Below are 15,142 nucleotides of genomic sequence, written 5' to 3' on the forward strand. Positions count from 1 at the left end.
CTTGGAATTTGAACTTCTAGTTTCCTTTTAAGAGTCAAAAGTGATGAAGGGTAACTAGACCCCCGCCTCCCTGGCACCCTCTTTTCCTTAAACGAATCTGATCAAAATTGTGAGATAGCAGTGGACACAACTCTGAGCCCAGGTGCAAAGGTTGCAAGTTATGCCCCGGGGCATATCAGGATTTTATGGGACAAGTGGTCGCTTATACTTGGAATAGGAGGGGCTCATTTGATCGAAAGTAGAAAGTTCTTGTGCCCTTTCTAAGAGTCAAAAGTAGATGGAGCGCAACCAGCCCCTTCATTTGTGTTCTGTGTTTCCCCAAAACACATCCGATCAAAATTTTACGAGAGCTATTTTGTTCAACACTGTTGAAATTTCCAATTATTGTATCTTAAGGGATGTCGACCGCCCCACAGTCTTCAGGGTGAGGGCTGTAAGCTAGGAAATTCGTTCATTGTCTATACATAGTATATGTTATTGTAAAAGGTTTGCATGTTTGAACTTTACTTTCTAAGAAGACGAAGGGCATTCAGGTGAGCCTTTCAGACAATGTTCAGGCAGTTTTGAACTAAATCAAAACACGTTAGGTGTATACGGATTGTCAAAAGGGCGTAATTCATGAATGACTTGGAACTTGGGAACTTAGAAAATTAGTTAGGAACATTCAGGAACTGATAAGGGTGATAATCAAAAAGGGAATGTTGGTATGCTACCACTACTACTACAATTACTCCCTCTTCTGCAGCTACCCCTACTACTACTACTACTACCACACTACTCCATTTACAATACTAAGGGAAAGTTTGAACTAAATCAGAAGACGCTATGTCCAAGTACATTGTCAAAAAAGCGTATCTCAAGAATTGATTCGGGTATAAGTTGGAACTTTCAGAGAATGCTAAAATGAAAAATCATCTTACCAATAGACAATATATGCACGCTACTACCAACACTTGTATCACTGCTATATTTACTACTACTATTACTACTTTAACTACTACTTCTATTGCAACTACTTGTAAAGACAATACGTTAATACTACTGCTGCAACCGGTACTACCGCTAGTACTATTAATATTACTACTAGTAATACAAATACTACCACTGTTGCTACTATTACAACTATGCCTAAGGCTATGAATGTGAAATTTTCGAGCATTTTTTTTGGGTGGAAGGTGAACTTAATCACAACACCTCGCCTGTATGCAGACAGTCAAAAGGGCGTAACAGCGATATCTTAGGAACACTAAGGGTATTAAAGCTAATCATTTGGGAATACTGAAACAGTATTCAACTAAATCGAAACACACTATGCCCAATCAGGTTGTTAAAGGGATGTATCAGAAATGTTTAGGAACAGTTGATGGTATTAAGTTTAAACTTTCTGCGTGTGTTGAAGGGAACTATTGCTAAAACTATTGGCACAATTGCTACTACGCAAGCTAAGAGTCTTAAGGTGAAGCTTTCTAGGAATATTTAGAGAGGTATTGAACTAAATAAAAAAGTTCTAGTGCCATTTTTAAGAGTCAAAAGAGATTGGAGGACAAGCAGCCCTCCTCCCAAGCCCAATCATTTTCTGGAGACATCCAAGCAAAAGTTTGAGACAGCCATTTTGTTCATCATAGTAGATGGGTCCAGTAACTATTTTTCTTAGGATATTTGATATATCAACCCCTCCCCACAAGTATGTAATGGGATCATTATGCTTTAAAACTAAATGTTGCTTTAAAACTAAATCAAAAGGCACTTTGTGTATGGTTACCAATAAGACACCTCAGCAACATTTCGAGAACGACTAAAGGAATTAAATTGAAACTTTCGGAGCTACCACTACTACTACTTCTGCTCTTACAATTTAAATAGATCGAAAGAGTGTAAGTGTATCCAAGTTGTCAAAGAGCATAGAAAAATTTTTGGGGGAATGATATTATGTTTTATTTTTCAGGTAAACTTGAGGAGGTATAAAATTAAATTTAACAATACCATTTGTGATTGGATTAAGTATCGGTAAAAAAGTTGCTGCAACATACAAATAGCAAGTCAAACTACGGATTCTTACAGAAAAAACCGTAAAGGTATAAAAAGATCCCACAAAACACATAAAAAAGATTCCACAAAAAATACTATGACTATGAAGAACGAACAGAAGTTGAATTAAAAACTTTTTCCACAGAACATGTTTAAAAAACAAAATAAAGAGCTCCATTAATCTGAAAAAGAGCGGAAATGAAGTCAAATAATCTTCCAATCGCAAACTACCAAAAATCACCATCAATAAATAAATAAAACCAAAAACGAAAAGAAATTACAATAAATAAGAGTGTCAAACTCAAAATAAGCAAAAATCAATATGAGTAGGACTTAGAAACCCCGAGCCTTCTCAGCTCCAGAACATAATTTGCACTCTACAAAAAAAAGACCGTAGATTGTCAGCTTAATATACATATACTGATATTTATTCCTTAAAAGTTTCAATATCTTTATTTAATAAAGTGAAAACATTTAAAATGTATTATGTTTACAGTAAATTGCAAATTATATTCTGGTCTTGAGAAGGCATGGGGTTGTCAGCCTTACTCCAGCTAATTTTTGCTCGTTTTGAGTTTTTTAACTTCTGGTTTTCAAGTTTTCTTTAACTGAAAGTAAGAAGCAACATTAAAACTTAAAACGAACAAAAATTTTTCCGTGTGCGAACGGGATTGTCCCCTTCTCAATACGTCACTCTTCACGCTTTAACTCCTGAAACACAAGGGCCGTTTAATTAGGATGATTAAATAAAAAAAAACAAGTTTTTTAAATGAAAGTAAGGAGCGACATTAAAACTTAAAACGAACAGAAATTACTCCGCATATGAAAGGGGCTTTTCCTTCTCAACGCCCCGCTCTTTACGCTAAAGTTTTAGTCTTTCTCTTAACTCTACATTTTAAAACAGTAAAAAACTTTAGCGTAAAGAGCGGGACGATGAGAAGAAAAAGCCCCTTTCATATACGGAGTAATTTCTGTCCGTTTTAAGTTTTAATGTCGCTCCTTACTTTAATTTAAAAAACTTGTTTTTTTTATTTAATTTCTGAACGTTTTTGAGTCAATGCATGTTTTGATTTTGGCTCTCCGCAGAGGAATAATTCACACGAAATTTGTATATTTATTTTTTTTTGGCTAAATAGCTTTCTCATAATTTTGATCGAATGGTTTTGAGAAAAAAAGAGCGGGGGAGGAAGCCTAGTTGCCCTCCGATTTTCGGTTAATTAAAAAGGCAATTAGAACTTTTATTTTTTTACGAATCTTTTTATAAGTAAAAGATATACGTAACTTATAAATTAGCTTACGTAAAGAACTTTTGTATTCTTATGTTTTTATTACATATATGAGGGGGTTCGCCCCCTCGACAGTACCTCGCTCTTTACATTAAAGCTTAAATTTTGTCCCAATTCATTAAGAATGACCCCTGAATCACAAAAGCCGCAGAATAAATAGTTGAAATTACTAAAAATACTTTGGCGTAAAGAGCGAGGTATTAGGAGGAGGTGAGCCCCTCATATGGGTAATAATTTCTGTTCGTTTTAAGTTTTAATACTGCTGCTTACTTCCAGCTGAAAAAAACGTTTTCATTGTTTTTTTCAAGTAATGCTAGTAAATCCTGCGCTCCCTTCATGGAAATTTTCTTCCCACATGACAAATTCCTCGATGGAAAGTTCCCCCAGCATATTCCCCTCTTCTCAACCTCTGCCTCCAACCAAAAAATCCTCCTGAAAACGCTTGTACACTTCCCAATAACCATTACTATATGTAAGCACTGGTCGAAGTTTTGAACTTGTAACCCCTCCCACGGGGACTGTGGGGGAGTAAGTCGTACCCAAAGATATAGTTATAAGGTTTTTCAACTACGCTGAATAAAATGGCTATCTCAGAATTTTGATCCGTTGACTTTGGGAAAATAATTAGCGTGGGAGGGGGCCTAGGTGCCCTCCAATTTTTTTGGTCACTTAAAAAGGGCACTAGAACTTTTCATTTCCGTTAGAATGAGCCTTATTTTCTAAAATTTTCTCAGGCTCGTAACTTTTGGTGGGTAAGACTAAACTTGATGAAACTTATATATTCTTTTGATGTAGCTATTGGTACCAAAATTCCATTTTTTAGACTTTTGGTTACTATTGAGCCGGGTCGCTCCTTACTACAGTTCGTTACCACGAACTGTTTGAAAAGCTTTTTTAAAAGTTTTAAAACGAGGTATTGAGGAGGGAGCAACCCCTGTCTATATACGGGATAATTTCTATTTGATATATATATATATATATATATATATATATATATATATATATATATAATTGAATGTATTTTTTCGTGTGTCTCCTGTATGTGTTACTACATTGTTCATCCCATCGCCAAGAAACCTTAAGAAATTATTGAGTACACTGTTGCGAAGATTCTAGGTATACATCTCTCCCCCACCCAAGGCCCTATTTATATGTCGAATACTTTCTGCACTGACTAAAATTAAATGACCCCAGAAGACCAATGCTTTATAGTTGCTTGCGTTCGCATTATTCTCATATTCTGGATATGAATTAATTATATACACATGGGTAAAGTAAAAATCCCAGCCAAATTTTCAAATACTTTTAAATTTAAAAATACGATCGTTATTTTAGATTGGGAGGGGGGAATTTTCAAAGGGGAATTATTGGGGGTAGATAAGTTCTCCGACGGAGTTTCCCGGGGTGGGGGGTTCCTGCGAAGTATTTTCCATAGTGAGTGGGGAGATATCCCGGAGGGAGAATTATCCACGGAGTAGTATTTCAAATACTGTCAAGTTTAAAAATACGATCGTTATTAATTGAAATAATATTGGAAGTTACAGCGATGACAGCGGTTAAATATTGTTGTGAAGTGTGGGCTTTCTGAAAAACAGAAGAGGAAGTGTTAGATGTTTTCCAGAGAAATTGCCTACGGATTTTTTTGGGTACCTGACTGACCGACCGTATCTCAAACAGTAAGGTGCACGAAAAATGTGGTTCAATTCCGCTTTCTGGGGATATAATGGGAGAAAGGATAAGCTGGTTAGGGCATGTTTTGCGGATGAAGCATGACAGATTGTTCTTGTCAGCCATCTGTCTAGGACAAAACGAAAAGGAGGTCGTCTCCGAATGGGATAGGAGGATGTCTCTTGACCTTTAGAATTTCTGTTCTTCTTATATCCAAGATCATTGACTTTAGTATACAACTACATAATTGATTCTTTGTAATCGGAATGGGGCTCCGTATTTGTGCCAAAGAGTGTCAAAACATTAAAGTTGGAAATTAGAGCAGAACACTTCTGAACTGATCAGTGGTATTGCCTTGGAAACAATGAAACGTGCCAATAGCTGGGCTATTTATTTCCCTAGTGGCATGTTAATCTAGTTTTCACTGAAGTGAGAACAATCTAAGAAATAAGTTCTTCTTGATTTAGGAAAGGTATTATTAAAGCTCACTAAGGATTATCTTTAGAATTTGTGAATTTCATACACTTTATTCGCTGTAGCTATACTTCATACCGTTTTGATCAAATTTTTCCTGACATTCATCTCGAACAGAAGTAGATTTCTAACATTTCAAATCATATGCCATTCTTATTTTTGCGGCTGCGACCCATGTGTCGCATGGTCAGACATAGACAGTGTCTGACTATATATATATATATATATATATATATATATATATATATATATATATATATATATATATATATATATATATATATATATATATATATATATATATACATACATACATACATATATACTAATAAGCATTGTGAAAAACGCTTGCTTTCAATTTGCTTACGCAAACTGAACTTATAATTGTAATTGTATCTTATAATAGTAATGTAACTGTAAATAGAACTTTTAGATGGGGCATACTCCCAAAGCATTAGAGTTTTCCATACGCTGGACTTATTTTTTCAGTTTTAGCCAGTTCCCGGCAACTCGCCTCATCAGTGATAGTTAAGATAAAATGTATTTAAAGCGAAAAAAGGCCATGTAGGCCTTTTTCCTGCACAGGCACACACACACACAAAATATACATATATAACTTACATCAGCGGTCACTACTTTTCCGAAATCCTATCACATAAGAAACACATAAATGAATCGCATAATAAAACTCTTTATGCAATCAATAAACTAGGATTTTCTTTTAATAAGCGTATTTTCCAAGACCCCTTGCTCAAGAGCTAAATTGTGAAGGCGGGATTTTTAAGACATCAGGAAGTAACAACTCATTTTTTTCAGAACATATCTTGCTTTATCGCAGGAAGCCCGTGGCACCGCCTCAAGTAATGGAACAAATCATCCTCCTCATCTTGAGGCATCTTTGCAACTTGAAAATTATCACATTAAACCAAAAGAGAAAATTGATCAGCATTTATTTGTTAATAAGGCTGCTGATAGGTAGAAAAGCTTTCCGTAAGAATTAGTGAAATTAATTGCAGAACAAGTTAACTGTTTAATTAGTGATAGCTGTGTACATGATGTTGTAGTTATGTTTTTGTTTTTTTAAATCCCTTTTGAGTTTGATGTAAATTATATTTCCTTTTTTTGTGGATATTTTTATTATCCCTCCTCCACATAGTGCCGTGGAATTTTGAGGGATGTTGTTATGTTAAGTTTTTATGGCACTTGGTATTTACCAAGTGACGCATAGCGATCGCAATTTCTGTCCGTCGCTCTGCCTGTCGGCCCCGGTTTTGCTAGTTCGGGCACTTCCAGATAAGCTAGGACGATGAAAGTTGGCGGGCGTATCAGGGACCAGACCAGATTAAATTAGAAATAGTCTCTTCCTCGATCTTGGAAAATTTTGGAAAGCGCTTAGAGTGGAGAGATCGGGTGAAACTTGATGGAAAGAATAAGCACAAGTTCTATATACGTGACTGACATAACTGGACCAAATCCGATCTCTTTGGGGGAGTTGAGGTGATTGCTAGTGCTTTGGCGAGTTCGAGAATAAGCACAAGCTCTAGATGCGTGACTGACATAACTGGACCGACTTTGATCTCTCGTCACAAGTGCTATATGAGCTCATAGCTCTTGTTTTTGTTAATAATTCATATTAACTAAGTAATAATTAATATACAAATGTTTAAGTGTAGGGCTGTCAACACACCATTCTATAAAAATACATTTGTTGCCTGGTAGGCTGTCCTAATATGTTTATACATTCGTCTTTTTTCAATTATTTTTTCTTCTTTTTGTCTCACTTCCTTGTATCTAGTTTTGTGATTTGTATTGCTGTAAGTGTAGGCTAATTACTTTAAAAGCGACAAACATTTTGCTTGGTGCTATTTTTTGGCGCATAAATAAACTACCGGGGATTTAATCCAATTATCTCGTTTAAAAATGAATTTTTTTTTTATAGCATATCGTTTCTGAAAGTCTAACAAGATGTCAGATTTTGTGCCAGATGGACCTATCGAAAATGTGCCGAGATCCGTCAAAAGTGGTGCCTATGCAGGGAGGGGAATTGCTGTCTTCACTTCTGGTGGTGACTCTCAAGGTATTTTGCCTGACTACATCTTTTTAGTCTACGGGGTATCTGATTAACAAAGGATTAGTTTTTCATTTGAGACAGGAGTAGTGCTGCCTTAATCTATTTGATGAAGATCCTATTCCTTCGAATTCCGATCCTGACACTTTAAAAAAAACTTCTTCAAGATGTAGGTGTATGTTACGTAATAGGGAATGTTTTATAGAGATGCAGGTGATTGTTACATAATAGGGAACGCTTACTTTTGTATGCTGTTTGCTTGTTACCTAATAGAGAATATTTTTTCTTAAAAAACCCACGAGGTCCAGAAAAATACCTTTAGAGCCTGATAGTGGGGAAACTTCAAGACGCCGGACCCTAACGAGTAATTCCACCAGGGTCCCTATTATCCGTTTCCAAAGTGGCCCCCCTAGCAACTGATTCCAATGGAACCCTAGCATCCATTTCCATTAGGGCTCTAGCATTCAATTTTACTGGCTCCCTAACCATCGGGGTCCTAGCATCCAATTTCACTTGGGCCCTAGTGCTGAATTCGATCGGAGCCCTAACCTAACCACTGGGAAGGGCGTATCAACCAATTTCACTGACAAGACGTGTTTCAAGAAGTTACAAGATGTTTCAAGAAGGAATGTTTGCATATGTTAAGGATCACGCATTTTTACGTGGCTTGTTTATTCAGGCCCCGTGGGGAATTCCCGCTTATAACAGTGGAGGGCACAAACGTGGGATGTTGCGTAATGACAGTGCACACATGGGTATTATATAAAGCTTTAAGAGTTTTTTTCTTTCAATGAGTTTTCTGAGGGAACCTTTATATTCAGAAGATTTTATGGCTGCATTAGGATTCGAAAGGGCTTTCTTCTCAATGGAAGTGTGCCTTGGACATCCGGACGAACAAGCCATTCTATTATTATTATTATTATTATCATTATTATTTGGGAAATACTTTCTAGTGGAAATGTTTCAAAAATCTATGGTTTGCGTGTTCCCTACCCAGTGTCGCTGAGCCTTGTAAATATTCATCAAACCTATTGAATTTTGCTATATTAGATGAATCTGCCGGCTATATTCTATTAATTTTCTTACGTGACCTAGACAGGTTAAGTTACATAGCAGATGTTATATAGTATTGGTGTTAGATTTTTTATTAGGCCTACGTAAATGATTATGCATTATAGTTTTATCCTGAAACAAGAAATCTAAAGGACATAAACTTGTACCTAAAAATTTTATTAATAAAAAAACGTTATAAAATCTTGAAATCATAGAAAAAGCAGTTACAGAATAACAAACGAAAAACAAAATTTAAAAAAGCTTAGAATTGAAGAAAGATGAGAACCATAGCAGGCAATTCCACTGTGATCCCTAGCATTCAATCCGACTGGGCCCCTTGGAAAATTTTCCATGGGGGGGCTATCAAATATTTTCAACAAGGGGGCTTGTTATTAGAGGTAAATACAAGCCCTGTTAAGAGCTATTTCTGAGTGGTTTTAATGAAAATCCTATGTTTCTTTGAGCTAAGACTATGAATTTTCACGGCACCGTGACAATATGTGACTGGCTCACCCTAGCAAACAGCTCCAGAGGGTAAGGGTTGTTATTAGAGACTAATTTAAACCATACTTAGAGGTATTTCTGAGAGGTTTTAATGAAAACACCTCATTTCTTTGATTATGATTTAGATTTCAGTTCCCAAACCACTGAAAAATTCTTTTAACACCTCCCACCTTAAGTTTAAGAAGTAGAACATGTTAATCCAAGCAATTACCAGCCTGTAACAGTGAATGGCTGACATACAGTACCTTTTAGCAGGTATTATCGCACATATGGCACTAGCACCTAGCCCAAGATACTCAATAACTGATACGAGACATCCTCTAGCAGGCATTATTACAAACATGACATTTTTCGGGCATTTTCCTGCCGAAATATTCGTTTACATCAGAATTAATCGTTTAAGCTTGATGAAAAAATCCCATTAGCGTTTCTTCTGATGACTCCTAGCAATTGAGGCCTGTGTGGCACAATATACCAGCCCCAATGACACCCTCTGGGGACACATTTTCACACCTAACGGGTTTTCAATCTCTCTCTCAAAAATATATTTATAAATTAAAAATGGCCATTGTTTTTATTTGATTACCGGAAACTTGCGTTTCATTGCTATATTGCGATGTTTCATGGCAATTCCCAGCCAGCAACACTCACTGACTGACACACGGTAGAATTTAAAAAGGGTCATTCAAGTTGGGGTCAGCCGTAGAAATTCAGACCAAACCATAGACATCAAGACCAATCCGGAGGTAGCAAGAGATCAAGGAGGCACACTCGTGCCTCTTTAAAGAGGCGAACCACGACAATGTTAAGCGATCTTCGGTTCCAGTAGTCGCAGAGGGATGGGGAGGGATGCATTTCGTAGCCCGAGCTCCAACTAAGAAACCTGCCAAATTTCATCCCCCTCCGACTTTTCCTTCATGGGGAAAATCTGGCCGAAAGTTTCGACCACCCAACCCCACCCCCCCTTTAACGTTGTCCGATCGGGCTGAAATTCACAAGTTAAGGTCCCCTAGGGCCCATGAGCTTATCCGCGAAATTTCAGCTCGATCCGATAACTCCTTCCCTGTTTTCCAGAAACCACACATAGCCACTTTATGTTCATGTTCTTTTTTTTCGCCACGCCTACAGGTCACAGCCGACATCGGATCTGGGTGTACGAAGACTCATTCGACGCGGAATTCTCCGAGTAATTTTCCTGGAAAGTTTCGTCGGAAAATCTTAACCCCCCGATTTTCTAGCTTAGAAAAACCCATTTGCCCATAAGAGCCCATGTTAATTTTTGAAATTCTTAAAAGTTATATTTATGCACATGCAGGTATTTCGACTTCAAACATGCCCGGTTAGCTCAGTCGGTAGAGCGTGGGACTTTTAATCCTAAGGTCAAGGGTTCAAGTCCCTTATCGGGCGGTTTTTTTTTCACAAAATATGAAAAAAACTTCGTTTTCTTAAAGAGTTAAAGAGGCTGCGTCCCAAAGTCGAACCTTAAAACGTACAGGAATTAGGAGAGGCAGTCCTAATTCCTGTATGAGGAGTACAGGAATTATTAAATTACATCCACCATGGATTGTAGAAAAACGTACAGAAATAATATGAAAAAAACTTCGTTTTCGTAAAGAGTTAAAGAGGCTGCGTCCCAAAGTCGAACCTTAAGACGTACAGGAATTAGGAGAGGCAGTAGAAGGGCTGCCGCCCCCCAGACCCCCCGCTTTTAAAGACTCTTTTGTACAGGTTTTTTGTTTTGTTAATTAAAAGAAGGCCTTTCCGAAGCCAAGAGCGGGGGGTTAGGGGGGCGGCACCCTTCCCCTAAAAAAACCTGTACAAAAGAGTCTTTAAAAGAGGGGGGTTTGGGGGGCGGCAGCTCCCCTACTGCCTCTCCTAATTCCTGTACGTTTTAAGGTTCGACTTTGGAACGCAGCCTCTTTAACTCTTTAAAAAAACGAAGTTTTTTTCATATTATCAATATGTAGAGATCCAGAAAAGTCCTTAGAAATCAAAACCAATACATAGAAATCAAGACTAAACTGTCATTTTTCAGTTTATAAATTTATTTTTGAGAGAAAAAGGTTGGAAACTTTAGGTGTGATAAATTGCCCTCAGAGGGTGTCATCGGGGCTTTTACATTGTGCCGTGCTGGCCTCAATTGCTATGAGTCATCAGAAGAAACGCTAATGGGAATTTTTCATAAGGTTTGAACTATCAATTCTAGTGTAAACGAATGTTTTTGCAGGACAATGCCCGGAAAATGACATATGTATCATACTGCCTGCTAGAGGTTGAAAACTCTTAGGGGTGGTAATGTTCCCCAGAGGGTGTCATCGGGGCTGGTACATTATGCCCGAAAAATGCCATATGTGCAATAATGCCTGCTAGAGGGTGTTTTGTGTCAGCCATTCAGTGTCACAGGCTGGAAATTGCGTGGACTAACATGTTTTACAGCTTAAAGTTAAGGTAGTAGGTCTTAAAAGAGCTTCTTAACGGTGGGGAGGACTGAAACCTTGCATCCAGTTAAAGAAATGAGACATTTTCATTGAAACCTCTCGGAAATACCTCTTGATATGGTTAAAATTTGTCTCTAATAACAACCCTCACCCTCTGGAATTGCTTGCTAGGCGGGCTAGCCACATATTTTCACGGTGGCGTGAATATGCAGCTTTATATAAAAATGTAGAATTTCCATGCAAACCACTCAGAAATAGCTCTTAATAAGGCTTAAATTTACCTTTAATAAAATTCCCCCTGGTGGAATTGCTTTATAGGGCACCCCCCCCCCTTTGGAAAAGTTTGCTAGGGGCCTGATGGAATTGGATATTAGGAACTCGGTGTGATTGAATGCTAGGAGGCCCGGTGTATTTGCTTGCTACGGTTCTCACCTTTCTTTAATTCCTCGTTCTTTTTGCTTATATTTATCCCTTATAAGCTTTTTTTACGTTATTTTTTTAGTATGTTATGCTTTACCTTCTTTTTCTGTAATTTCTTGGTTTTATAACGTTTTTTATTAATAAAATTTCTATGTACTCAAAGTCTGTGTCCTTTAGATTTCTTGTTTCGGTGTAAAACTACAATACGTAATCGTTTACTCAATGAAAAATCTAACTCAATGCTATGTAACATCTGCTATGTAACTTAACCTGTCTAGGCCACGTTAGAATATTAATATAATTTAGCAAGCAGATGCATCTAATATAGCAAAAATCAATAATGATGGATAACTTTGATAGGTAGTTTCATGGCTCGGAGATAATGGTAAGAAAACACACGAACCGTAGATTTTTGTAACGTTTCCGCTAGAAAATATTTCCCAAATAATAATGATAGAATGGATTGTTGATCCAGATGTCTAAGGCACAATTTTATTGAGGGGAAGTCCCTTTAGTATCCTAATGTGGACATGAAATCTTCGAATATAAAGATTCCCTAAGAAAACACATTGAAAGAAAAAAAAAATCTCTTAAAGTTTCATGTAAAACCCATTTGTGTACAGTCATTGCGTAACACCCCATGTGTGTGCCCTCCACTTTTACAAGTGGGGATTCCCAACGGAGCCTGAAGAAACTAGTCATATTAGAATGCGTCATCCTGAACATAAGTAAACCTTCCCCTGTTACATAATAGCCAAAGAAATCTTGAAACTTCTTGAAAAACGTGTCTTCGGGGAGATTGGTTGCTAGGGTTAGGTTAGTAGTCCTAGTCCTAACCTAATCCTGTCTAGTCGTAACCCTGGTGTTTAGGATTGGGCCCCGACGGAATTGCATTTTAGCTCCCCCCCTCTCAGTAAAATTGGATGCTAGGGCCCATGTGGTTAGGTTAGGAGGCCGGTGAAATTGGATGCTAGGGCCCCAATGGAATTGGATACTTGGGCCCCCCATTGAAATTGGATGCAAGGGCCCCAATGAAATGAATGTGAGGGCCCCATTGGAGTCGGTTGCTAGGGGTCCCCGTTGGAATTGGATGCTCTGTTCCTGCAATCCAGTCCACCAGCAATTTCTTGTGAAATTGCTTGCTAGGATCCGGCGTCTTGAAGGTTCCCCACTAGCGGGCCCGGAAGGTTTTTCGTGGCCCATTTAGGTTTTTAAAGAAAAAAAATTCTCTCTCAAGAAAATAGCAAACATAAGATGCAAAAGTAAACATTCCCAATTGTGTAACACGCATCTGTATCTCTTAGAAAATATTCCATATTGCGTAACATGCACCTGCGTCTTGAAGAAGTTAAGAAGGAGTGTCGGGATCGAGGTTCGACGGGGATTGGATCTTTACCAAATAGATTGAGGAATCACTACTGCAAGGGATGTTTGTTTTTGAGGTGAGGACGCCGTGTCCTCGATTATCGTTTAGATTTCCCCTATTATTTCTGTACATTTCTTATAATGCCCCTCGTTTGCGTGTTTTCTTTTCAACTTTGATTTCGCCCCTTCAAAATGAATTCCTGCGTCAGAGTATATAATGAGCATTAAAAAAAAAGCTGCTGAGTGCGAGTATCAAGGGGAGGCACGTCAACGAAAATGATTGAATTTATTCACTTTGAATTCTTCACGCTGCATATCCTTGAATTTTTTTTCAATTCTAAACGATTTACAAAAAAGCAATTTATGGGAAACAAGATTTTCTAGGTATTACCACATCTGACGCTTATAGTTTCATAACGCATGTGGGAAACGTATTATTTTAAGATCATTTTACAGACTTAAGTATAAAAAACTAGTTATCGTCCTTAACTTCTAGTCAATAAATGAAAACTCCTTTTTTCTTTATAATAGGATATAAGAACAGCCTAGCATTAGATTTTCAATTATAATTAAGGATCCGATTCTGTTATGTGAATAAGCATATTAACATGTGATTGTATATTAACGCGCTTATTTACAATACATTTAAAACAACTTCAGGAATTAAAATAGCGCAGAAAGAAAGTTGCAAATGAAGATATATATCGGTTAATCGAATCGACATGTGACATTATTAGCTTTTTAAAGACTAATTGCCGTGCTAAACTCTCATGTGCAGGGTCTCAGTCGTAATTGCGACACATAACCAGGGAAAATATCTCGGTGAGTTTCAGACATGTCATATTTCGTCCCCTGACAGCGGTTTTGTCGTAACTAAGGTTTTCAAAATTCCGAGAAAAGCGACTGAAAATTTCACCTTTGCTGGAACTTACACGGTGCAACCGATTTTCTTCACAAATATATAAAAAAAGAAAAAATAACTAGGAGGTTCTCCCGAATATGAGATGAAAAAAGTGAAGTTTTCCTTGTCAAAATTTGATATGAAATACAAATACGACAATCCGACCTTCCCGAAATTTTAGTAAACTTAGATACGACAAAATGGTGTGGGCTGCCTATTCTCTTCACCATGAAAATACGACAAACGAGTTCTGATGCAGCAATACTATTTGAAAAAGTATAAAAAAAAACAAAAAAAAATATCAGAAACGTTCATTTTTCTTGAGTTTCTTTGCTGGCCGCCGTTTTTCTTCAATGGAATCCTCCTCTGGACATGGATCTCGCGCAGATGGAGAGGCTTCCAAATGTTCAGTGGCCCCCTTGGCCTTGTAGTACTGTTCAATTTTGGTTTCAAAATACTTCTGGTCTTACTTGGGGATAAACTGCAGGAGATAGTTGACATCTTTGATTTTCGTATCAGGTAGGTCAATATTTTTGCCACAAAGTTTGGGCAAAACAAGATGTTCAACAACACGGACAGCCGAAGTATTGGGACACTTTTTAAAAGAAGTACATTCTTGTGACATAATAGCCATTTGCAAGCCTCCAGAGAAGGAAGTTCTGAACCAACTCTCTTAGCGTTATCCTGACGGAAACTCAAGTTGTTTTACCTTTGAAATCGGTACCAACGAGTACTTGTACAGCTTTGCTGGCTTTTGCAAGTCAAAGAACTATGACTGGGTCATTTGTACGACATTCAAAGGACGTGTCTTCCTTACTTTCAGTAACTTCCTCACCAGACCTAGTCGAGAAAATAAATCAAGGTGCTTTAGCCCCCGCTCAATAGTGCTATGTACAGCATCAACCTCCTGTATAGTCGAATGACCTGGTTCACAAAA

The 15,142-nt window shown here is 37.6% G+C and overlaps 1 protein-coding gene across 10 annotated transcripts in view; it reads left to right on the forward strand.

Annotated features, from left to right (window-relative positions):
* LOC136033679 (ATP-dependent 6-phosphofructokinase-like) overlaps positions 1-15,142 on the forward strand; it is a 136,595-nt gene that overhangs the window by 33,980 nt on the left and 87,473 nt on the right. For all 10 annotated transcript variants that reach the window (XM_065714528.1, XM_065714523.1, XM_065714520.1 and 7 more), the window contains exon 2: positions 7,396-7,533. In XM_065714528.1, the coding sequence (XP_065570600.1) occupies positions 7,422-7,533 (112 nt within the window). In that variant the 5' untranslated portion in view covers positions 7,396-7,421. The remainder of the gene's footprint in view (positions 1-7,395; positions 7,534-15,142) is intronic.

This window comes from Artemia franciscana, chromosome 12, assembly GCF_032884065.1.
Source record: "Artemia franciscana chromosome 12, ASM3288406v1, whole genome shotgun sequence".
Lineage (NCBI taxonomy): Eukaryota > Metazoa > Arthropoda > Branchiopoda > Anostraca > Artemiidae > Artemia > Artemia franciscana.